The 25,457-nt window shown below is 51.6% G+C and overlaps 1 protein-coding gene across 18 annotated transcripts in view; it reads right to left on the bottom strand.

Annotated features, from left to right (window-relative positions):
• Positions 1-25,457, bottom strand: part of MICAL2 (microtubule associated monooxygenase, calponin and LIM domain containing 2) — a 213,252-nt gene that overhangs the window by 87,092 nt on the left and 100,703 nt on the right. For 9 of the 18 annotated variants that reach the window (XR_006385669.1, XM_044258839.1, XM_044258838.1 and 6 more), the window contains 9 exons: positions 24,662-24,861; positions 24,164-24,270; positions 15,637-15,705; positions 12,583-12,732; positions 10,998-11,120; positions 9,714-9,932; positions 9,403-9,504; positions 7,999-8,124; positions 3,806-3,868 (listed from right to left, as the gene is read on the bottom strand). Coding sequence is in view for 14 of the 18 variants with exons in the window: in XM_044258839.1 (XP_044114774.1) it covers positions 3,806-3,868; positions 7,999-8,124; positions 9,403-9,504; positions 9,714-9,932; positions 10,998-11,120; positions 12,583-12,732; positions 15,637-15,705; positions 24,164-24,270; positions 24,662-24,861 (1,159 nt within the window). In the remaining 4 variants the exon portion in view is untranslated. The remainder of the gene's footprint in view (positions 1-3,805; positions 3,869-7,998; positions 8,125-9,402; positions 9,505-9,713; positions 9,933-10,997; positions 11,121-12,582; positions 12,733-15,636; positions 15,706-24,163; positions 24,271-24,661; positions 24,862-25,457) is intronic. The other 9 variants (XR_006385670.1, XR_006385671.1, XM_044258846.1 and 6 more) reach the window with 4 other exon arrangements.

The raw sequence follows: 25,457 nt of genomic DNA, 5'->3' as shown, positions 1-25,457 counted from the left end.
CCACTGCTGGCAGGTCGCCAGTGCCTGTGCTCTGGAGGGCATGACAGCCACCCCCCAACTGTGAGCTTCTGGTTCCCCATCCACGTGTCCTGGGGCTGGGGCAGGGGTGGATCTGACAGCCCAAGCGGACATGGGCTGGACACCCAAATACCCCCAGCGAATCCTATCTTGCTCCCCATTTCCCACCAGCTATCAATGCCACCCCAGGAACACTGCAGTCTCCTCTTCAGGGAGGCACACAGCACAGAAGTGGTTCTGGAAGCACCGTTTCTGACCCAGGATCCAGGAAGGAGGCAGGTCCCGACCCTCCCCAGCCTTGGAATCTGGTTTCTGGGAGGCGTGGCGGGAGAGAAACGTTGCTCAGGTGAACAGCCATTGCAATGGCAAACAACAGTGATGGGTGCGGCTAGAGGAACGCCCTCCATCTAAACCCGTGGCTGCCCCTGGGAGGCCATGTCTAATCTGCTACGAAAGCCTCAGCAATAAAGCAGGAAGTTCGGGGGATGGCAAAGCGAATGGCTGTGGTCCCCCAGCTCATGGTAGCAGAGCCCTGCCTCAGAAGCTGAGACCAGCTTACTGGATTCCAGCAAGAGCACAGCCACTGCGAGGGGGAAGGAGAGGGAAGGACGCCAGGCAAGCTGGGGAGAATGACAAGATCCCTTTCTCATTAAGGAAGCCCTCACACTCATGGCCACTTTGGAGCCCTTGGATCACATGTGGGGCTTCTGGGGATTGTAACAGGCCATGGGCCTGCTAGGTAGGGGGTCTGAGCCCATGGCTCAGATAGACGGGAGCCTCTCAGACTTTACGAAGCCTGTCCTTTCCTAGCAGCACAGCAGCCAGGCCAGTTACCTCAGACCCACTTTACCTCCCGAGCTGCCCCAGCCTGGGGGAGATCAGCCTTCTCCTTCCAAGCACACTCTCTGCCATCTACAGGATGTCACAAATGCCAAGAAACCTGGCTCCTATTTCTAAGAAAGGTTCAGGTGCCCTGGCTCAGGACAAGCCATTGTTTCCCTGACGTTCCATTCCTCACTGGGACCCCTCCTCCCGGACCAGGCCCCTCAGAAAGGGGTTGAAGAATACTAAATACGTCTTGGGTTTATATCAAATCAAAAAGGGGGAGAAGACAGAGGAGGTCAGATTTACCTCCCTGGCCACACTGCCTTTGTGTGGCTGTCTCCCGAGGCCCAGTGTGTGAACTGGCTCCAAAGCGCTCTCCCAGAAACACTCCACGGTGATGCCGTGATACCCACGCGCAATTATCGCCTCCCCTGAGTTAGAAGGGGTTGAGACAGTACTTTCTGAGGCTTTAAATACAAGTCCCTAATGGGACCTTATTAACCACTTAGCTAATAAGCACTCTGTGCTGCTGAGCTTTTGTGCAACCCTGGCTTAAGGAGCAATTACAGAAGCTGGCAGATTGAGGGCTGGAAGGTAGTGGCAGATGTCACCAGACCCATATATGCACTCATGGACTTGCTCAGTTGCTCTGCCAAGACTGGGTACTCTCCAGGTCACCCAGCCAGGTGATCTAGGATAAAGACAAGACCTGGTCTTCCAGTATGGGCCAAAAAGGCTCCCTTCTCCCAGTTGGAATCACAGCCCCAGGCCATTGCCACAGCTTTCCTAAGAATAACGAAAGCACCCTTAAGGAGAACAGCACTGGATCTCCCACATGCCTTTCCCAACCTGATGGAAACCAATCCAGAGTCACCACTGGCCAATACCAAGAGGTGGACCAGACTTTCTGGAGAGGTCACAAGGAGACCTGGTGATGGAGAACTCATCTCAAGAGGTGAGGGGAAGCCCCCCGGAAGCCCACCCCAGAAACCAGTGTGGAGGCAGACATTGCGTTGAGGGTTAGAGGTTCTCTTCTGTTTCTTGTCAACAGGATGCCTTATCGGCTCCAGTAGAGTGAGGACATGACCAGCTAGACCAATGCTAGTTCATTGCTCCTCAAACTGTAAGTGGCAAATGACCAGGTTTTGGTTAAAAAAAAAAATTTAGAGGTTGTTGTGACCTAGTATTTCTGGACATAGTAAATGTGAATTACTGGAAATAGGATCACACACTTGGATGTGAGCCAATGTCAGGTTGCTCTACAAGGTCTAATGCTCATTCTCACTCGCTGTGCTCACTGGGTCACAGACCAGTAACTTGCCAATGAACTACACCCTGAGTAGCACTGCTTGAGCCTATTAAACTCTTAGGATCCTAAGACAGAGGTCAATTTGTGGAAAAACTTCCAGAAAAGTTTCCAGAAAAGTCAGTTCTGGTATTGACCTCAGAGTGAGATCCAGGCATTCTCAGCAAGGAGATTCATGCACTAAAAAGCAGACTGGTCAAGAAGAGAATTTATAATTTGGGAATTTGTTCCAACAAAAAGATGTGGCCAGAAATGATCACATCCCGGTCACTAGTTTTTAAAGAATTGATTATTCCGGAGGGCCATGGGGCTGTTTTTGCAAACCTTAATATAGCTTTCAATATTCTTGTAATTTTAAAGAACTGGAGTATTTCTTACTATCCTCCACCCCCTTTTGAATTCTAATTATTTTTTCATTAATTAGAACAAGCTGGAATGGTTGGACATTTCTGGTGGGCCATTATCTCACATTACATTAGACTAACCTCACATATACCATTTCCCTTCTGTGAGCCTCAGCTTCCTCAGCTGTAAAATGGGGAGACCACTGCCATCCCTGCAAAAAAGGGTCACCACAGAATTCAGGTCATACCTCAAATGGTGCGAGGCCCCCAAGAAGCACTTTGTGGAGCGTTAATGAGTCCAAAACACCACCACTTGCATGGCTTTCACATTTCTATGTTCTACAACTTCTTTTTTCTTTTCTTAGATGGCCTTCACTCTGGGCAACTCTAGGTCACTTGGGTGCCCTCCTCTGCATGAGGAAGAATGATGCGGCCTACCCAAAATGAGCACACGGACTTCAATGAGTCAACCCGGATTCAAACACGTGGCATGTGTATGGTCCTCAGCATCATCCCCAAAGGCTGAAGACAGCTGCGCCCCCCCAAGGAGGCGTGTTGGAGGCAATCCTGGCACTGAGATTAGAACGTGACCATCAGTCCCTGGCTGCATACTGGAGCCTTTCTCACCAGCTCCGAGCTGGCCCTGAACTCCCTGATTTCATGACTGTGTCTTACTCATCTCTACACTCCTGACACAAGGCCTTTGCTCTGGATGAAGGAGGAAGCAGGTTCCTGGGCCGCTTTGTGTCTAAACAATGCTAACTACCCACCTCGGGCTTGGAACTCAGCCATGGATACCAGGTGTCCAGGCCGTGCTTCACCACGGAGCTGGGCCACCTGAGGCCACTGGGCTGCTGTGAACATCATGAAGCCCACACAGCTCAGGCAGGGTAAGGGCAGAGGTTCTAGGGCCTCAAAGGTGAGGACTTGCAGGAAGGGGAGCAGGGCCAGAAGAAGTCTCCTGGGCCCACTGGGGCTGACATTCCCCTCTGATGAGTCCCTAGGGGAGAAATATCATAGGACAGGCTGGGGGCCTGGGTGCCCAGGGATATGCTCAGGGCAAGAGCAAGAGAGGCCAAGAATAGAGACCACCTCCTTCGAGGGGGTCTGGAAATGACATGCTCAGAGTTGAGACTCGGGCAGGCCTTTGGGGCTGTGACCTCCCCTGGTCACCCATGTCTGCACCTGTGTCCCCTGGCACCAGTCACTCTGCTGTGATCATACATGTGTGGCCCTCAGAGCCTTGCGAGGTGGGTCTCATAATCCCCCTTCGCAGATGAGGCAGCTGAGGTTTAGAGAGGCTCTAACTCACCTGAGGCCGCACTGTTGTTAAGTGGCTGGGATGGAAATGGGAACCTGACGGTGACTTCTTTGCCTTTAGAAAGAGAGGAATCAACATGCATTTCAGGTAAGTGAGATTTCTTTGGGAAGTCTCCTCCACTGGGGAAAGAGCACATTTATTGGACACTACAGACATTCTACCTTTGCCAGCTCACTGCATCATTCCTGGCACTACCAGGGTTAGCTGCCATCACCTCCAGTCTACAAATGGAGGACTGGGGTGCTGAGAAGTCCACTGACTCCTCCAAGGTCACATGGTGAGTGCCCGGCACTCTGACTCTAAGCCCATGTTCTTCTCCCTAGAGCACCCTGCTTCCCTGACACACACCAGCACTCTGCAAATTAAAATCTCCCTGAGAGGGGATGCACACAGGACACCTCCAAAGGCAGTCCTATCCCAGGAACAAAGAGAAGGATGAGGAGGCTGGGGGTACCCTTGAGATCTATCCCTGTATTCAATGAAAGGAAGACATAGTACCCAGCCAAGATTCCCCTAGCTTTCCTCTACTGTGCAAATCTCTCCAGGAAACCCTGCAAATCCAGTTTTAAAACAAACACCCCCCATCCCCAAGTAAAGAAAGCTCCTTTTGTAATGCACATTGCTCTTCTGACCCAGGAGGACAGAAAGCACAGCCCCCTCTTACTCCTTGGCACAAACACTTGACCACCATCTTGTTCCTGCAAGAGCTCACCAGCCCTGGCAAATGGCTAGGAGCCACGTCAGTGCCAAATCGGTAGTGGCCTCCTTGCTCGAAAAAAGAAGTTAACTGATGGTTGCTAGGGGGTCAATAACACTACAGGAGGGCTGGTTTGATGGGATGGATGAGTCGAATGAGTGCTGGAGTCATACAAGTGGACATGATCCCTGGTCAGGTCTTTGAAAGACAAGACTCTGGTCACGATCTAGATCCTAAATGAGAGAACCTCAATACGCCCTGTGACCATTCAGGCCAAGCTGCCAGCAACATTACTGAATCTTAAAGCAAACGTCCAGCTGAGAGGGCTGTCTGAAGGCATAGCCTGGCCCCATCTCTTGGAACTGGTGACCCAAGTCTGCATCCCCATAACATGTGACCCCATTTGAGGTTGGTTGGGTCTGTTCCCACAGGCAGGGGAGTATCCCTGCACCCTCAGAATTGGAGTGTAGGGCTCCAGGGCAGGAACAGAGACACGCCGCCTGCCTCAAGGTTGCCAAGGACTAAGCATCAGTTTCCAAGTGAATTTTCCTTCCTCAGGCTTCCCTGAATGGAGGCTTGGACTCTAGGTAATGAGAGCAGGGGCTAGGAGGAAGCACTGTGGCCTCAGGCTCTCTCCAGCGGGGAGGCTCCCAGAGCTCCTTTGGACTGAATGAAGTTTGTCACCAGGTCATCACTGACTTTAAGGGGCAGCCAGTTCTCTCTTTGGAGGACGCTCACCTGCCAGGTTCCACATGCACAAAACCCAGTGTCGACTCAGGGTGGGATGGGGTCCAGGAGAGGGAGGGAAACTGGTGGTGGGGGAGGGGGAGATTGCAGAGCCCGTGGCAATACCTGGAGCAGAGGGCCTGGGACTGGTCAGCCCAAAGCCCACCCCATTTGCAGCTCTCAGTGCACCTGGGTGCAGAGCTCTTTGTGGCTATGGCCTCTGAGCTGGGGCATCTGACGAGGTCTCCCATTCGCGCTTGGCCACTGGTACAAAGAACACTGCGCCAGGGGCAGGAGGCCTGGGATCGAGTCTCCTCCTTGCACTTTTGTGTTTTCAGCTGTGGCTCTACTCCTGATAAGTTCTCCTTCCCAGGAAGAACCCCCCACCCTCCCCCAACAACAGCATGTAACACTGTTACCCTTCCCCAGCATGCCAGCTCCCTGCTACCTGCTATAATTTTTCCAGAGGAAGTACTATCTCGTCTTTACCTATATATTACATTGTCACTGATTGTTGATTTCCATCCACTGGGATACAAGCCGCATCAGGGAAGGAAGGTAACTTCAGATCACTGATGCTCATCCCGAGAGCCCAAAGGGCCTGACACCGAGTTGTCTGTGGTTTAGTAAATGTTTGCTTAATGACTGAATGTTCACTTGCTGGCTCACTTCATGAGTGACGTTGGTTAAAAGCTGCTTGAGGAGCCCCGTGGAGGAGCAGCCGAGGGCCTCACTGAAGCATGACGATGACGGAGCAATGCCTCCCAATGAGAAGCGTCTCCATCAGACATGCGGGTAGCCCGCATGTGCCTGGGGGGCTGCCTCTTGCCTGCAACTAGAGCTCCAATGTCTACAGGAAACCAAGTCAGGGAACTTGGGACATGTGGGGGCTTTTCTGGCCCCAGCTCTGCCCTTAAGCCAGGCCACCCTGAGCATGAAAGAAAAGCAGAGACTAGAGGGGACACTGACCAGGGCCAGCCAGAGGTGGGGGGCTGGAAAGAAGCACGGCGTGGGCCCAGCTACTCAGCTAGAAGCACCAGCTGCTGCCTGTCTGTGCCCAGGCACTCTCGTCCCTTCCTGTCTCATGAAGGGCACTGTAACAGGAAGCACCCTCGCCCCCAATGGCCAGGGGAGGCTCTTCTCCCAAGCTGGGCAAAAGGGCTGCTCTGGAATTTTGGTGAGGATGACGACAAAAATGTCAGTCCCCACCCAGACAGCTTGCTATCACATGAGCCAAGAATTGCCTCTTGCTGATGAGAAAACAGAAAATCCCAGACAGGTCAGGAGCCCTGAGGCCAAACAGCTGACCAGGGCTGACCTGGAGGAAGACGCCAGGCATCCTGGCCGAGGCGGTCTTCAGAGGAGCTGCAGGTCAGAGGTGTTTGTGCCGCCCTAGGCCACCTCCTGCTGCCCTGCCGGGAATGTTCCATAGCCTCACTGGGGATACTGGAGGGGGTGGGGCTGATAATATCCCTTGCTCCTTTCTTAGAGACCCTACCTGCACCCTTCTCCCCACAGCAGTGGAGGTCTCAGCTACAAACCAAGAGGCAGCTACTAATTTTCCACTCAGGCAACAGCAGATGGCTGGTTTGTCCTTCAGTCTAACAGCATGGAAGCAAACGAGCCATGACTCTGATGGGGGACATTTAGCCTTCTGCACCAAGGTGAGCCTGGGGGAGCGAGACAGACCAGGTATGTTTGGAGGAGCACAGTTTTCGAGGAAGAGACCAAGACCCACTTCCCGAGCGACAGCTGAAGAAGCGGGCTTCACATTCATTTTCAGGCTCATCCAGCCCAAGGGCCAAGCTTCCTGGAGACCATCACTCTGCCGCCCCAGCCTGCTAGAGTTCTCAGCTTACTTGGTAGACAGTAAGAGGTAGACAGTAACTAGAGGGGGACAATGGAAACCATGAAAAGTGCTCCAGAACCCCAGTTTATAAATTATTCTAGGGTTGCAATTCATGATCTACTTACTTGAAGTTAGCTTCCCACCTCCTCCCCTCCTCTGAGCCAACCTCTGCCCTGCTACTTGAGTCCTCCTTCTAGAACATGGAGCTGTGGCATCAATGGCTCTAAGAGGGCAGAATGGAACTCCTTAACATGAAGAGTGGGCTGACTTCCAACCTCAACCGCCACATTTCCATACTTTTATTCCCAAAGCAAGTTGCACCAGAATCTTCTGTTCACAAAAACCCTGAATAACTTCCTTTGCACAGGTTAGACCTTTCTAGAACCTTTGCCTCTCTCTTTCCATGGAACCTTTGACACTTGGTTCCCATATTGCCTCCTCTGTGAATCCCCTCCTGGCTTCTCCCCTCTGGGTTCCTATAAACTTGCCTTTTATATCCTCCAGAATCAAGGGACAGTACTGAAAAGCGGCAGGTTCGTTATGTGAGATTGCCGTTTTGCTGGGTCAAAAACAGCCACAGACTGGCAATCGCCTATTTCTTGCCTAACGCACTGTTTGTCCTCAAAACTGGAGTACGCAAGCTGTGCCCTTGTCCTCCTCGTGTCAGCATCTGGCACACGGTGGCCTGGGATGGGCCCCGAGTAATGTTTGCTGGATGAGCTGCCTGTCCCGCTTTGTTGCTTGCTCCAACACAGAACCACCGAATCTGGGACCGCTGAAAAGGATCTTACGCATTTTCATTGCAGCCAAGCCAAGCAAGTTCCCGATGCTTGTCTGTGCAGGTCAAGCAGAGCAGGAGAATATCTCAGAACATGCAGGGACTGGGGGAAGCTAATTGTTCAGGACAGCTACCTTTCTGGCAGGAGAAACAGAGTCAACAGTTGATGGAGAGGAAGCAGCAGCTGGATCGGGAGACGGAAGGCAGGAGGGAGAAGCCGGAGGGTGAGTGAGAGACAGGCCTTTAGAAAGTAGTTTATTCTGCACAGAACAGAAACAGAGCAAATGGTGATTGTCCCCGGGCAGCGCGCAGCGATGCTCGCCTCCACTGTGTAGCCCCACGCCTACGCATTCAGGGAGGGGAAAGGAAATCCAGAGCTGGGTGGGTCTCAGGACGGAAGAGAAGCCTCTGTCTGGGGAGCCCAGCAGGACTGTCTGACTCCTGGATACACTGCATTCTGCTACAACCAACCTGGCTCCCTTAATCACAGCAAAGTAGCGGGAGCAGACCCATCCTGTCTGTGTGTCCATCTGCGACAGAATGCCACAGCGAACTCCCAATCCTTTCACTCTGCAGCGTGTGAAGGAGCTGCTGCCAACTTAGGAGAGAAGAACCCTGGGGCCACTATGGGGCAGATGGCCACAGCAAGCATCTCTATGGCCCCTGGGACCCAGAAACAAACTAGATAAAAAACTTCCTTCCCATGACAATGACTCCGCCTGGTAGCAGAGCACATAGGTCTGGAGGAGACCAAAGGAAAGCAGCTCTCTGCAAGCAAGGGGGCCACTGACACACACATGCCCGTGGCATCACATTAGCAACTCTTCCCTCTCCTTGCCACGAACTCCCTCTTCTTTTCAGCAAGGTTCTAGGTCAGTACCTGACATAGAGAAAGCTGTGCTTATTACCACCCTGAGGCAAAGCCATTCTGCTTGCCTGATGCTGCCTTTTGGAAAAGCAGAGCACAGGTTAGAGCCTAGATTGGCTCATCCCCATGGTCAGGGCCATGGGGAGATTTCTCCATTGTGCCTCAATTTAAGCCACTGGGATGGGATGCCTGCAACTGACCAGCTTTCCTTCTTTGTATTTCCTCCTAGGAAGCTCAGCACCTACTCAGGCCTGTCTAGGATCTAACAGCATATGTTTCTGCTCATCACATTTTCCTTTGACCTGAGTCTACATTGCTACCTTGGTCTTCCCTTTGTCATGACTGATCTAGTGTTTTTGCATCAGCTCATCCGTGTCTTTTTTAGACACTAGCCTGAATTCCTTAGTGGCTTGAAAATCAGTACCTGAGGTTCAAGTTCTGAGGTTCAGTACCTGAGGTACTGATTTTCCTCCGCCTGCCATCCTTGTTAGTGACACCCCATCTCGAGCCTCAACCAGACCCACCAGGTCAAAACCACCATGAGCCCAATCTCTTCCTCCTGGAAGAGGAGGAAGTGGGAGTAAATGAAGCTCCGGAGACGGACTCATGGCCACTTTGCCAGGTGTGCAGCATCAAGCTTCCTGGGGGGCTCTGAAAGTCCTGTGTTTACCTGCGGGAAATCCCCGTGTCCAAACATGGAAGCAAGGTGAGCTGCCTTCTCCTTAATGTTCTTTTTGTGAAATTCCCTGTTGGCCAAGTTCTGAGCCCTCTTCTGCAGGCAAGGTGAGAGAGGGGAAAGAGAGAGAGAGAGAGAGACAGTGATAGAGACGATGGTGGCTGCCTCCAGGAGAGCGGTGGGATGAGATAGGAGACGGGGCGTGAACAGTACGAGGAGGAGCCCACCCAGTGCCGAGGGGACAGAGGATGGAAGCAAGGCACCCCAGACAGAGACAGAGGAAGGGCCACGGGCAGGGCTTTCACCTGGAGAATCTTGTCCTCCACTTGCTGCAGCCGCCGCAGCACCCCAGAAAGGGCCAGCGCTCCCTGGCAGGTGGGAGGCAGGCTGGCGGGAGCCTCGGGCCCACCTAGCTGCAGGTCCGACTTGGCTCTGGCCCTCCAGGGCCTGTTCGGGCACCCGCCGCCAGCAGACACTTGGTTTAGTTCTCGGAGCACATGCCCCGTCACAACCACCGAGGGGAACTGGGAGAGAAGGAAAGTCAAGCTTCCTTCTTGACTGTGGCCCATTCATACACCCCCGCCATGAGCCCTCCCCACAAGGACCGGGGACCAAGGCACAGAAGAGGCCACTGCGAGTCGGATTCCCCGCTAATCTCAGGTACTGACTTTCCTTCACCTGCCATCCTTGTTAGCGACACCCCATCCTGCCTCAACCCAGACCCACCAGGTCAAAACCACCACGAGCCCAATCTCAGTCCTCGCTGCCCACAAAAGTCACTTAGGGTGCTTAGAAAAGGCCACCCGAGTTTGGGCCCAACCCCCAGACCGTCTGGTTTAACTGGCCTGGGGGTGGGTAGCAGCTGGAAATACTCTTCAAAAAGCCCTCTAGGTGATTCCTTTGTGCACACAGACCTAACATAACTGCCATATACCCTCACTGACCTCACCCAGCCTCCACCATGGGAGCAACACCGACCTCCTGCTGCGGGCGAGACATTTCTGAACACTGCACTCAAGAACAGTGATTCTGTTCAAACCCCAAACCCAGAGATGCAGGCTGGACAGAGCCTTGGGCCACGGCTGCCAGGGGCCTCCCTGGCCCCAGGGGGTGGGTCCTCATCTGCTTATCTGACCAGCACCAGGGGAGGTCTCCACACCCGGGCCTTATCCTTTCAGTGGTGTGCAGCCAACTGGCCTCCCCCCTCAAGCTTATCTCACCATCCCTGTCACTTGTCTGTCTACTTAGAAATCTCCTATCCAGTTGGCCTGCCAATAAAGCTAAGAGTCCCAGAGCATCCCCCCAAATACCCCAAATCCCCATAAGATGTGGTCTGCTCCCCCCCCAAGCAAATAAAGCATCAGGAGCACAGCAGCTGGGCAGACGACATTCAGGGCTGGCATGTATTTCCAGAAGCTGTAGACCTGGTTATTCTTACCTATATGGACTGTACCTCAAGTTCTGCCTGCCTTCCCAGAGAAGCTACAGTCAGCCCTACCTGGGGCGCACAGAGAGACACCAACCCCACCCCTCTGGACCAAAGTTCCCTCTGACTTCACCAAGACAGGGTCCACTGGAAGGAGCCCTACCTGCCTTTTCAGAGGAGGTGACGGGCTGGGTGTAGGCTCCTCTGGCCTGGAGCAGCGAGGGTTAATAGGTGGGTCAGAGAAAGTGCGCAGGACAGGCTTACCTATCCCTGAGACACGGCATTCCTGGGAGGAGGAAGGTGAGTCCGACAAAGCAGCCACAGGAAACACGAAGGAAAAGGAGAGTCAGACACTTGGAGGTGGGAGAGGAAGAGAGGCAGGCAGAGAGAGTTTGCAGTGCAAAGACAGCCCTGGGCTGAGCTCCCACGAGCGAGGCCCAGCAGGGAAACTTGAACCCTGGTTCTCTGTCCATGTGAACAGCAAGTCCTGGAGTCCCCTTCTCTTGGACAACGTGTAAATCCCAGGGAGGCCTTGTTCTTGGCTCAGACCTGGGCCACTGGACCTGCACTGCCAGAGCCTATGCCAAGCCCAGGTGGCCAGCCCTGGCATCCTCCTGGAAATGGCCAGTTCTCCTGCACATGAAATGACAGGGACAGCACATTCCTTCCAATGGAAGAGAACCCTCGACTAACACTTCGGGACCCTTAGGGGCCAAACCTCTAGAAGGGGCAATTGAGGAAAATCATCACAAGTCTCAGGAAAATGGTTCCCTTTGAACAAAACTTGGCTTCTTGGGGAAGGCCAGTTTGTCCAGAGGGGCAGGGCCCCCCCCCCCGTCAAGACCAGGGAGACATTTATGATCGCCTGTAAGCTTGATTAACCTAGAGTCTGTCCTTCTCCTGAGAGGAGCCTAATTCTGTTGTACAACAGGTGTTCTCCAATAAAAAACCAAACCCCTTGTCCCAAGATTTTGTAATTTGATGATGGCATCCCAGAGCAATTCAGAGGAATGAACCACGCAGAACAGACCATGGAGTCAGAGTCTGAGAACAATCAGCTTGGTGTGCAGCCTGCCCCATGGTAGTCTGCCTCCTTCAGCCTCCCAGGTGCCCTGGTCGGACACCACAGCCCTGCCGGCCTGACCCGAGGGAACATGGAGGAGGGGACATCAGAGAACACTTGGGGGGGTTGGTTCCCATGGAGCTGAGAGCTATGACTTCATTTCCCCTGGGGTGCACAGGTCTCCTCCCTCTGGACTTAGACTTCCAGGCAGCCAGTGTCTATAAACCTCCCTTATGCTATACTATCTCAAAGCTGGTTGCAAATCAGGTTGTGGTCACAAGGCAAAACCAAATTCTGGATTTCTTCTCCAGGGCAGAATAGGCATCAGCCAACTATGGTCCTCAGGCTGAAGCCGGCCTACTGCCTGTTTCTGTAAATTAGTTTTGCTGGCGCACAGCTGTGCAATTTGCTTCAGTATGGCCCATGGCTGCTTTCAGGCTACAATGGCAGAGACAGTAGCTGTAGAGAGATGGGAGGCTCCTAAGGCCTCAAATCTTCGCTATGGCCTAAATGTGCTATCTCGTCCCTCCTGGGACTGCTGATCCAGAAGGAGCCCCCGTCTCACCTGAGCCAGGCCTGGCTGGCATGCCTGAAATCCCCCACTAGGCCTGCACGTTTCTGCTGGCTTCTCAGCAGGTGCCGGTCACCGGGAAGGCAGGTCCAGTGAGCGTCTGACGGGACTCACCTGCCTCAGGAGCGAGGGGTTCCGAGAATTCTCTTCGAACTTGGCCAGCAGCTGACTTGCCATGGACTTGACTTTGTTCTGGCTTCCTACTTCTCGCCCGCTGCTGCCCTCTGGACTGGAGCGCAGGCCGCGGCTGGGATAGGCTGAAGGCTGCAAACGCCAAAGGGGCACATCGGTTATTGGATCCCAGAACCCAGATATCAGAGAGTGGCCCGGGGACACAGGACACCAGACCAGTTTCCTGAAGAAGGACGCCAGGGTCCAAGGAAGCATGGCAGGAGCGGCTGGTGACACCCCCTGAGATGATGCTCACATCTTCCCGAGGGACAGGCACACCCACCTGGGAGCCACACAAGGTCTGAACACGGCCTCTTTCACCTCCCTGCCTAGGGACCTTGGCAATTTACTTCATTTCTCTGAAGCTCCCTCACCTGTAAAATGGGAACCTAGCCCACTTCACCTGGTTGTTGCAGAGAGTCAAATATAATAATAAAGTGACCAGCAAAACCGTTTTCCAATTACACTGTGTGGCAGCGAGAGGTTAAGAGTAGGGGGGATGAAGGAAGCAAGAGGGGGTGTCAGTCAGGCAAGGCACAGGCTTTGGGTTTCCTTCTCTCCTCTCCTCTGCGCCCCACTCCCAACGTCAACCAGCCCTGCTCTGTGGTTACTATCTTTAAAAAAAAACCTTTTAATCTGGAAATAATGTCAGATCTACAGAAAAGTTACACAGACAGCACAGAGTTCCCGCCTACCCTTTATCCAGAAGCACCCAATGTTAGCACCTAGAATAATCGTGGTACTGTTACCAAAACGAAGCAATGAACATTGGCATGGCTTTTTTTTTTTTTTTTTTTTTGGCATGGCTCTTTTAACGAAGCTAGAGACCTGATTCGGGCTACCTCAGCTTCCCAGCGGTGTCCTTTGGGTTCCAGGACACAAGCCCAGGTCCCACATGGCATTTAGCCTGTCTCCTCAATCTCCCTCCTGCATAAGAGTTCCTCCATCTTTCTTCGCCTTTCAAGACCTTGACAGTTTTTAAGGACACTGGTCAGCTATTTTGTACAGAGTCCCTCGGGCTGGGTTGGTCTGGTGTTTTCTCATGGTCAGACTAGGGTTATGTGTTCTGGAGAAGATGCCTCAAAGTTTAGAACTGCTTGTGTCCCTGATACCAATGTGAGTGTTGACTGGTGAGGTGCCAGCTATGGTCACTTGGCTGTGCTGTTTTATAAAATGGAGTTCCAGGAGAGCCTTCCTGAGCTCATCTGCTAAAACATAAAACTTGGAAAATTACCAGCATTCGCTGGTTCAATGTTTGTTCTCCTTGCCGAAGGACCTGCTCCCACAGGCCTCAGCAGCAAAAGCCACCATGGAATCAGGTAGGCCATCTGCCTTCCCAGGGAGGCAGGGCCTCTCCCTCACAGGAACAGATGTTCTCAAGACAACAAAGATATGTTCACTTAGAAAGGTCATGGGAAAAGGCAAGCTAAGGTCAATTGATTTTTTTTTCTTAAAGATTCCCTAAGAGCACCAGCCCCAAGTGAAACCTTATATGCATAGCCACTTTGAAGTGTTGGATAAACATGGACCAAAGAGTCACTCTCCACTTCAAAGTGCAGAATGGAACTCTGCATATCGCTGTAGTCTTGAGTGGAAGACCATAGGTTTACTGGAGCGTCACTGTTGGCACAAGGCCAAAGTCGCCAGAACAGTGGGTCACGCAGACTAGCACTGCTCAGATACAAATCACTATGGGGCTCTTTGAAATGCAGATTCAGATGAGTCCTTAGTCTGGGGTGGGCCCTGACCGGCACTTCTAAGCAGCTGCTAGGTGAGGCTGATGCTGCTGGTTCCTGGCCCATACTTTGAGTAGCAAGAATTTGGAAAGAATTACTGCTTAGTGAAGCCTGACTTTAGTGAAGCCTGATTCAGATCAGCCCAGAAACAACCCAGAAGGGCAGGTGCAACCGATTTCTTCCCACACTCTGACTCCTGGGCTGCCAGCAACAGAGAGAGCAAAAACACTCCCTCAAAGAAGCCACGGATGAAGGGCAGGAGCAGGTTTCCACCTGAGACATCATGCATCACAGGGAAACTTCCAGGGAGGAGGCAGGGGCAAATCACAGGCACTTCAAGTGAGAGCCAACACCCCATAACCAGGGAAGTGGGAGGTTCCCTCACCCTGTTCATCAGCTTCTGCTTCCTCCTTTCAACTATCTATTCAGGTTCACTAGGAATATTCACTAGGTTCCTGATCACACCAGCACCAAGAAATGGAGAACCAACTGCTCTTGAGAGGATCAAGTTGTCTAGAAAAGGATCGGACAAGCGTGATTTGAACCCATTGGATAAAATGTGTTTGTGCACATTTTAAAACGTGAACTGAACTCCAGGGTTCCATTATCAGAGCACCCCTTTGCCCCTCCCAGAAAATGGGGTAAGCAACAGGCAGCTTCCTCCCACCCTCTAGATTGGGCCTTGTAGCTCCCTTTGTTATAAAAGTCACTGTTTTCAGAACCCATGTCTGGAGAGAGATTAGGTGCTTCGTTTGACAAAGTAGCCTGTAATTTCCGGCTTTCACCAGAAGGTGGCACTTGTGGGCACCGGGACATTTGCCTTGAAGACAAGTGCAGAAAACAAAAGGCAGAAGTTATGGCTCAAGGACAGGAAGGGCTCCCGGTGCCTGGTTACTAGTCCCCCTGCTAACAGTGATGCTGTGTTGATTAACACAGGTGCCAGACAGCATGCTCGGCACATTATATTCCCCTTCATTTTTAGTCTTTAAAAATCCCGCAATAAGTTGCCTACATTTCCATTGTAGCATCTGCCTTTCACAGACGTGAGGCACAGCCTGGGAGGCTCTGTTTCTCCAGCTGACACAGCTAGTTAACAGTAGCGGGGTGGGGGTGGGGGGCGCGGACCAGAGCCCGAAGGTTTCTCCATCAAGCCAAGCTTGGAACCGAGTGGCTCACGAAAGAGGAAAGGGAAGGGCCAGAGCTGTGGCCACTGGCTGCCAGGCAACCAGCCTTTGCTTAAATGGACACCGTGGGCACGAACCTCGTCCAGGTTGTTGAAACCTTTCCGCCTCCGTTTGTTCATGTCGCTGTCTTCAGTCTGGGTGTCCACCTGCAGTGGCCAAGAAAGTGTCATGAGCTCAGAGTCTGCGAAGTCTGTGGTTCCACCAACCGCTCCGAGGCCCTAGAGCGGGCCTGGCACCAGCCCTGGGGATGCCACCCGCCTGCAAACAGCTGCTGGCCCAGGAGACACATGGACACAGGTCACCCTGTTCTGGGACAGATGCAGATTTCTATTCAGAGGAGGGAACCTTACTGAACCGGTGTATGTGAAGGGGGTTCCATCAAAGGGGATTTTTGGGGAATCACATCCCCAAAAATCATTCTGAAACATCCCTAAACATAAAGAATCCCTGTGACACGGGCAGGGGAGGGACCATCTCTGGGGTTGGTGTGACCCTGGGCTCTGAGCAGTCACAGGCCTGCTGATGCCCCTTGGCATAGCATGCTGCCATAAGGACACCCCCTCCCTCCTGCAACCCGGTGCCACTGCTCACCCCACAGGCAGGGATTCTTGGGGGCTCAGAACAGCTATCTGGCTGCTTTGCATAATTTAATGGCAAATTATGCCCACCATTTGGTCACTGTTGCAAATGCCAGTAAACCATACTTTATCAACTCAAGGGGACATCAGAACTATAGTGATCACACAGCTCTGTGTGCCCGTTTTAATTTATTGTTTCCCCAGCAAAATTATTTAGTGTGTCTGCTTTCATTTTTGAAAGTATCCTGATTAGACAATAAATCACATGGATGCCTTACTCATAAGACTTTCCAGCCCAATTTCTGCTGCTTGAATCTGAACACTGAAATCTGGAGAACCCCCACTCTGCACAAGGCCACTGCTGCGACCCTGCAAGGGCCACCAAAGGGCACACACACTGTCAGTTTTATCTCCCATGGGGGTGGGTGGGTGAGCTGCACACATGGAGTGAGGCTGTGGGCTGTGGGCTGGGTTGGGAACTGGGGGCTGGACTCAGAGCCTCCTCTGTACCCTGCCCGGCAAGTCTATCCTGACCCTGGGGTTAGACCTGTCTATCTACCCATATCTGGTATTTCTGCCATGAGCATCTTTGCTGCAGACAGCTTGGCCTCAAGCACTTTAGCCACAAGCATTTTTACCACGTAACTCATTGGGTATAAAGCAATTTTGCTGTAACAGATACAGAGATAATGGGCTGACAGCTTGAGTTCATTGGCTGATGGACAGCCTGGCTTCATTTCTCCCCCCGCACAGTACTCCTGTTTTTATATTACATAAATCTTAGCCCTCATGATGGTCTCTATAGTGGTACAGAGTTTTGAACCCGCATTTCCCACAGAACTTTGGGAGGTCTTCTGCTGGACTCGTAACAAAAGGCCAAGCACAAACAACAGGTGGAACAGGTGCTCACAAGGCAACATAACGCTTAGTCACAAATATGCATCCTTGTATTTGGAAATGGATACGCCCTCTCTCTTTTTTTTTTCCTTAAGAGAGAGGAAAAGTAGGGGCATAAGGGGGGAAGAGAGAATCTTAAGCAGGCTCCACGCCTAGCGTGGAGCCCAAAGCAGGGCTTAATCTCAAGACTCTGAGATCATGATCTGAGCAGAAATCAAGAGTCAGATGCTTTAATGGACGGAGCGCCCCAGGCGCCCTAGGACACCTCTCTTTAGGAAGAACGTTTAGTGAAAAGAGAAAACGTGTAATGTCGAACATGGAGATGGATCAGTAAGCAAAGAACACATACTAGCATGAACGAAAGACCGTGAAGACAAGTGCTTAGTTAGGTACGATCTGCGAAATGAAACCAGCTGTTTGCAAGGTGTAGCCATGAATCCACATTACATGTTCTGAAGAAGTCAAATCTTTTGTATTTCACAACGAAGTCCTTTTAATTTTGTTATTTGTTTCTTGTGTTTCATTACATCCTTTTTAATGATTGCCCATTTTTTGTTTCTTGTGCTTTTTCTCATTTGCAGCACAGCTGCCTTACAGCTGATTGGTTACAGAGCAAAAATGCTTGCAGCAAAGATGTTTACGGTGAGACGACCCAGACCCTGCGACCACCGGTCTCCAGTGGGGGCCTTCTCCATACAGCCAGCCCCTTGAGGGCCATGGAATCCCCACCCCCAAGACTCCTACGCACTTGGGCCCTCCAGAGAAGGCCAGCTTACATCCAAGCCTTTGTTCCACTGGGTAGGCAGGGGGAAGGGCTGCTGGCCATTTTCTCCCCTTGAACCCAGTACGGCCCAATCTGCTTCACCTCTCCTGCCCTTGCTGGCACCATGGGAAGGTTTTTTTACTTCTTGCCTATTCTGCTATAAGAGCTCAGAGCCCCCAGCACACATGACTGTGTGCCTACTTGCTCCCAGCAGAAAGCACCTGCTTCCCCAGCTTCTGTAGTCCCATCACCCCTGCCCCCTTCCCACATTTAGCAGCACCTTTAAGATTTTCAAAGAAAAGATCCACCACAGTTTAGGCATTGATATTTGTTCAAAAATTTGACCCTTCCCTTGTTCGGGGAGCACAAAACAACAGATCAAAGGACCCTGCCTTCCCTCTAGCATTTTTCGCAGCTTCTAATAAATCATTATTCTGTGAATGGAAATGATTTCAACCCAAACGCTTGGGCAAACACCAAGAGAAACAAATGACTTTATTCACAACAATGTTGGGTCTTAGAGGCGCAGGCCATCTGGGCCCCCAGTTCCACCGCCTGTGAATGGCTTGCTGGCTGAGACAGGGGCCTGAGAAAGTACAGGGCGTCCTACCCAACAAGAACACTGCATGCATAATCTTAGGGTTTTCTCTTGTTTTGTTGTTGTGTTGTTTCCACCTTAAATGAAGACTTGGCTTTTCTCTCAAAGAGCGACACCTCTTACTCTCTCTTTTGCATTCAACAGCTCCAGGCTTGAATGTTCCAACATCAGAGCCAAGGAGAACCAAACCCAGTAGACCAGCCGCAGGCTCACGAGAAACGCTCCTGGGAGGGAGTGTGCCCAGCACCTGAGAAGACCCCAGATCCTTCAGGGGAAATAAAAGAAGCCTGTGGGGCAACCTCCACTCCTCTGATTCACCCTGACCCATAGGACAACAAAACGCAGTCCATATGAAAAGGTTGGCAACACACATACCCAAACGGTCTGTACTCTTCCTTACGGATTTCTCATGGAAGCACTGATTCTCAACTAAAGAGCGAGGTTAAAACAGAAAGGTGGAGAAAACTCACACCTAGGGATTTACCTAACATTTTCTCATCTGTATATCTCTATCTGCAAGCCAATGTCACTTTAGTACCCCCATCTCCTTGGACTCTATTTTGCTCTACAAAGAATGGGGTACAAGAAGGAAGAAAACACTTATGGTGCCCAGCCATACACAAACAGTTCACTTTCTTTTGCTATTAATTTTTTCCTGCCTTACCCCCTAAGAACACTTTCTTACCATGATTTCCCAATGACCTGAAAGAGTCCATGCACCAGAGGGCATTTATTAAACTAATTGGTATCTCCACTTTAAAAAAAATATATGTATTTGCTAGTCTGATTATTTATTTGATTGGTACAAGATAACCAAGTCCCCCCAAAGCCCAACGCCATGTGATCTTAGCCCAAAGGAAACAACCTTTATATTTTACTAGCAAGTATAGCCTAACTCTGGAGAAATTTAGGTATGGGACATAGGAAGAAAGATTGGCCATTACAGGCAATGGCCTGGTTAAGTAGGGAGGCAGCAGGGATATTTAGGCCAATGATACTGGCAGGAAACTCTTCTCTCCTTCAGTAACAGACTAGTAAGGACTCGTGAATTTGAGTTCTGACATGACTTACTTCCCAGCTGTGTGACCTTAGGAAAATCACCTAACTTCTCTGACTGCCATTTCCTTGTCTATTATTTCCTTGCCTGGATATACTATCCAGCTCACAAAGTCCTGTACATAAAACACTTCTTATAAGGCACTGTATACCTCTTACACACTGTTATTTAGATTAATACCAGTTAACAAATGAGAAAACCTGAATTCCAGGTCCAACTTTGACTTTTACTACAGGACATTTTACAGGCAGGACATTGCGATTTAGTGTCCCCACAGGCAAGACTCCCCTTCTCGACCACCAGACTGAGAATACACGCCCCGTCTTCCTCCAGAGAGAACACAAGGAACAAATGGGATACATATGAGACTGCTTTGCACACCGTAAGGTGTCCCGCGATCATGGCTGCAGTGCCGAACCGAGGGTCCGGTCGTGCTAGCTTGACTCATTTTCTCAGGAAACAGGCATCTGCCTTGTCTCAGTACTCCTAAGGGACAGCCTTCCCACTTGGCTGGGCAGGGTCTCTGAACCACAGCACATGTCTGTGCACCCGGTCTTCCCGTGATGCAATTACCGTGATGCAATGCAGGGCTGACATGATCGGAATCAGTCCGCAGACAAGCAAAGAAACCTTCGGAGAGGTTCAAGCATGTGCCAAATCCCCGGTAGACCTAAATACGTGTTTGTCTGCCTGGCTTCTAACGTACTCACTCTGTGAACCGCTCAGAACACCTGGCTGTGTGGCACAGAGGACAGAAGAGTGACTGGCCTACAAATCGTGGGGGCCCGAGGGGCAACTCAAAGGCCCTGTGCTAGCTCAGCCCGGCTGCCCGGCACCTGTGCTTTTGGCCCTCTGGGACTTTCCCCAAGTCTCCGAGTTGAGAAGCACTAGAAACTTAGAGGAGAGCTCTGGCTGCTGGGTGGGGGTTCTGTGAGAGCAGCTGGGGAAGTGGAGAGGAATTCAGACATTCCCCCTAGAAGGGCAGCGTCCTCGGGCAGAGTCCTTGCTTGTCTTGTTCTCAGCTCTACCTCCAGCACCAGGAGTGCTGAGAAGAGAACCCCGCATCAAAGAGGCACCAGGTCCGTTGGATGGAGGAAACGCTTCCTTACTTCATGCGCCCGGCTCTTTGGAAAGTGTCTGTGTGGGAGGGGTGAGAAGAGGAGAGCTGGGCGGGCACCCTGACTGCTGGGACCAGACACCCACACCAGCCAGGTCCTGGGAACAGTGCTGGAGGGGAGCCTGTGTCACCATCAGCTGGCTGAGAGGATAAACACCCTGCGGCCACCACCCTGGCCTCTGGGATGAGCTTTTCATGAACAAGTGACACCTCTCTGTTATGTTGTCTCGAAAACCGACATCAAGTGTCCTGCGTGTGTCCATACTGTCACGTGTGTGATGACAGCAATGGCCCTAAGTTCAGGCATGACCCGCATGCCGTAGGCCTAGGAGGGGACATGCGGGAGGACAGAGGCCATGTGGGTATGCTCAGATACCGCCTGAGGTCCATGGTAACAGGAGATCCGGAGTCCCCAGCAATTTTCCCAGGTCCCAGGCTTTTGTGCGGGTACATTTAGGATCAGAGGTAGATCTTCAGGAACGAACCAAGGGCTTCTGAAGGGGAACATGGAATCCACAAGCTCTCCCTTTGCCAGGCCTGGCCCTGCGACATTTGCAGCTCACCCATCGACCTCAGCGGTTTGCCACTCACGAGAGGGACAACTCTCTGGGCAGATTGATGGGAAAGTTACATTCTCTGAAAGTAAATAAGGCCCTCGGTGGTGGAAAAGTTTTCTCTTTTGCCTGAAGCTGGTAAGTTTTCTTGGGATTTGGATACTATCTGGGATGAGACAATAACTTGACACCAACCATGAAAACCAGGAAGAGGAAGAGATTTTAAAGGCTGGCTCAGTAGAGAAAAATAGACCCTCTCCAGATGAAGATGCTGTGTTGTGAACAAACATGGGCTTCTCAATTCCTGCATCAAGACGCTACTCTGAGAGTTCAGGAGGGCATAGGGAGGGTCGGAGAGGGCTGAAGAAAGGGGGATGAGGTTGGAGGCAGATGCATCTGTGTGTCCAGATGGTGTGTGTGTGTGTGTGTGTGTGTGTGTGTGTGCGCTAGCGCGCGCTCACAGGGCCACAGCTGGGCCTGCGTCTCTAGTCTATCAGGGCACATGGACAAGGGTGCAGGGGGCTGTGTGCCTAACTGCATGGCCATCTTCTGGGTATAACCACAGTGGAGCCTTGATGTGCGTTTTTGGAGTGTCCCAGGCAGACATCCTCCATGCCCATCCTGGGGGATGCTGCTGTGGACTTCGTTCTCTCTGCTTGTGAGACATGTCAAGACCAAAAAGCATGGCAAATAGGTTCCCCAAACTAAAAAGTATCCAGATACAAGAAGACTCACAGTGGATGAGGAGGAGGTACTCCGTGGTCTGATCGGTGCACGGACACTGAGTGGTAGACAGTGTCTGGGGTATTGCGGTGATGACTATGGCAGAATGTGACCCAGGGGCCTTTCTAACTCGCCAGCCCACTCAGAGGAAGCATTCAATCAAAAATCATGCCCACCCCAGCACTTACTTTAATGACCTAATCTTTCTACATATCTAAACAGCAGGGCAAATCTGAGACATAAATGAAGCTGTGGAGGGGGACTGGACCCCTCTCAGGATGGGCAAACCCTGGGCAGCCCCTCAGGGGACATGGTTGAACCTCGGCCAGGGCTGGGCCAGACAGAGCTGCCCATGCCCCCTGCATTTTCTAGCAGAGCCAGTGGGAAGTGGGGTGAGCACCTCTCAGGCCTCCGAGGGCCTGGCTGGCCTCGCTGACAATTCCCCATGTGACCCAGGGCTGGCCAGACTGTTAGAATTCCGTCATTCTGTAAACAGAGGTGTGGCGAGTGAAAGGTTTCAACATTCCTCTCCAGTTCCCCCTGCTGTTCCCAGTTGTGGGCTAAGTGGTGGAGAAAGCAAGTGGATGGAGAAAGGCGTTCCGTGTTGGGCTCAGACAGTTCCCAGAAAGGCTGCCCTGGCTTGCTCGGTTGGGGAAGCCTCAAGTGGGGAGGCTAGAGGGAATGAACCTATGACCAGTCTCCAGAAGACAAACTTCACTCAGTGGGACATGTGGTAGGCCACAAAGCCCTCACACAGAGCCTCTGAATGGGGCAGCCTGGGGAGCAGGGGCCACAGTGCCGCTAGGGGCAATTCAGCCCTTTGGCTGCTCTGCTGGAAGCCCCAGCGGACCAGCACACCTTCCCTCCCCAGCCCTTCTACAGACAGGGTGAGCCCGCTCCTGGAGTTAGCCCAAAGGCTACAACGTTGCAGGGAGTACAGACCTCAGTGGAAAAAGTGACCGCTGCTCACAGAGCCGAGGCAAAGGCAGGAGGCTACGTGGCCCCAGCCCTACCCTGGGGGGGAGGGGCGAGCAGGACCAGGCATGACTGACCACAAGTAGGAGGCTGTCGGCAACCTAGAAAGTCAGACACACATAGAGGCCTGCAGCCCTCTGGGCCCCGTGGAGAGAGGCAAGCTTTGTAGGAGCACTTGCCACCTAACATCTCTGGTCCTTCGTTTTTGAATGTATAAAATGAACACATCACATAAGATAACTTGTATCATACCTACCACAGACATACCATCATTCGAATGAAATTATAAAATCACTAGCCTCACAGTTCCCAAACTATGTTCCAAGCAAGGCACCCCATAGCCCCACCATGAGCTGCAGAGGAACCATAGGATGCTTTAAATTTTCTAGGGAAATGTGGTGAAGTGTGCTATACATCTTGTAAAATACCTGTACCAAGTCATTTGGACTTAACTACTTAGTAAACAGAACTTTTAGATATTTCTTTCAATCTAGGGGCACTGTGATAAAAATCACGGAGACACTAATGGTGCCGTTAAGAAAGTTCCAGAACCTCTTTCAGCTCTGAGCTCCTCAAAGGCATACCTTATTTACCTCTGTGTATTTGCTATTCTCATAAAAAAACAAACAAAAAATGGGTGATCGGGTGGCTCAGTCAGTTAAGCATCCAATTCTTGATTTTGGCTCAGGTCATAATCTCCGGGTGGTAAGATCAAGCCTCATGTCAGGTTCCACACTCAGCATGGAGCCTGCTTGGGATTTTCTCTCTCCCTCCCTCACTCCCTCTTCTCCTGATATCTCTCTTTAAAAAAATAAATTAGAAAAACAAACCCAAATATTCAGCCCTAAAGTTGGCAACATTTGTGGAAGGAAGGAGGGAGGGACAGAAGGAGGAAGAGCAGGAAGAAGGAAGGAAATTAATGGAACAGAATGTATAACTGTAGCCTCACCATATACTCTGTCACTGACAGGCGTGGTATAACTGATCAAAACTGAACAAGTGAGAAATCGTCTCCCCTTCCTCTTAGGGAAGAGATCATCTCCCCTTCCTCTTAGGAGGCAGGGCTCATCTGATTTACTTAAAAAAATACTCAGCTGCATGACTTCTCAGATCTGAGCTATGCCCTTCCTAGAACCAGTGTATGTCACTGAAGCCAGAAACACGGTGCCAGGGGGACTTCCAACAGCACAGGGTCAATAAATTGCGCCTTACTCATAACTCCCGTGGGCTCTCGATCTGTGTCCTTTATCAGCATTAACAGACTGAGCACATGACCTTCTCCCTTCCCCTGGCCCCATCCATGGGCAAAGAGAAATCCAACAAAAACCAGGCCAAAACTTACCCGTGGCGTCCTTTTTCTCGGAAATGTGAGGTTGAGATAGTTATGAGAAATGGAGGATTTGGCCAAACTGAGGTCAGCATTTTCTCCATAGTTTTTGCCCCAAGAATCTGTTAGGAAATAAAAATGGGACGGCGATCAGACCTTGCCACCACTATCCCAGGGCTCAGGGGGTGTCACTGCTATAAGATCCCTCCAAGTAATTCCCTCACCCTCAACTACAGATATGAATGGGCTGGGTAGGGGGCCGACACAGCTCTCAACAGTGACCTCCCAGTCACAGGGACAGACCTTCGGCCTCATGTGGCCCCTGCCCCACATGCCCACTCACACACACAGGTCTGGGTGGGTGGGGGCCACCCCGGTTTGGCCTCCAAGTGAGAGGGAAGGCAGGGGCCGGCCTGAAAACATTAGACACTGGTGTGGAGAGCAGCCAGACATGGGCACAGGGCGGTGATGGCCCAAGGGCACAGCGAAGCCTGCCCCACAGAAGGGCCTTACCCACAGGCCTCAGCGGGGTGGCCCGGAAGAGCTCGTAGAACTTGGAAAGGTACATGACCATGCTGAGCTTGTCGGGCTCCTGGGCTGACGCCATCTCCTTGCCCGTGGTCACCGGGGGGATGCCAAACTCACGCTCGGCCACGTCAAATGCTAGCTGGTTGTTCTCCACGGCATCATCTTCGTTCAGAGAGTCGAAGTTGCTGGAGAATCAAAACGAGGTAAAGTTCAGGCACAGGAGACAGAGGTGTGAAGAGCTGAACCAGCTTCCCTGTAAGGAGCCTTGTGGGCAACATTCTGCTGGGTCTCAGCAGGTGGGGAGGGGTGAAGGAGCTGTGACCCCAAATTCCCCCAAATCTCCCCACCCACTGCTGCCTTCCCTGCACTACCCCACTGCTCCCCCCACCCACGACTGCCCAGGGAGGCTCCTTCTCACTTGGGGTGGGGACCAAATAAGATTTAGGCCATGTCAATGTCTTTGCTGCCTGGGCTGAAATAATCAGAAAATAATTTACATCTTTGGAAAACTTATAGCTATTTTACTTTTAAATAGTTCCTTTATGTGCTTGTGCTTTTAATTATAAAAGTATATGGGTATCTTGTATTAAAAAAAAAAGAATCAAGGGATCTACATCATACAAAGTAACAAGCGAGTACCCCATCCCCTTTTGAGGCAGCCTCACCCCTAAAGGTGCCGACTGACAACCTCTGGTGAGTTTCCTTTCAGCCTTCTGGATGAACATGCTCGTGGCTGTGGTTACTCTGCAGCTGGCCTGAATTCAACATTAATACATGTATG

Source organism: Neovison vison, chromosome 7 (assembly GCF_020171115.1).
Source record: "Neovison vison isolate M4711 chromosome 7, ASM_NN_V1, whole genome shotgun sequence".
Lineage (NCBI taxonomy): Eukaryota > Metazoa > Chordata > Mammalia > Carnivora > Mustelidae > Neogale > Neogale vison.
Note: the sequence above shows the minus strand (reverse complement) of the source record. Positions and strands in the feature narration are given on the sequence as shown.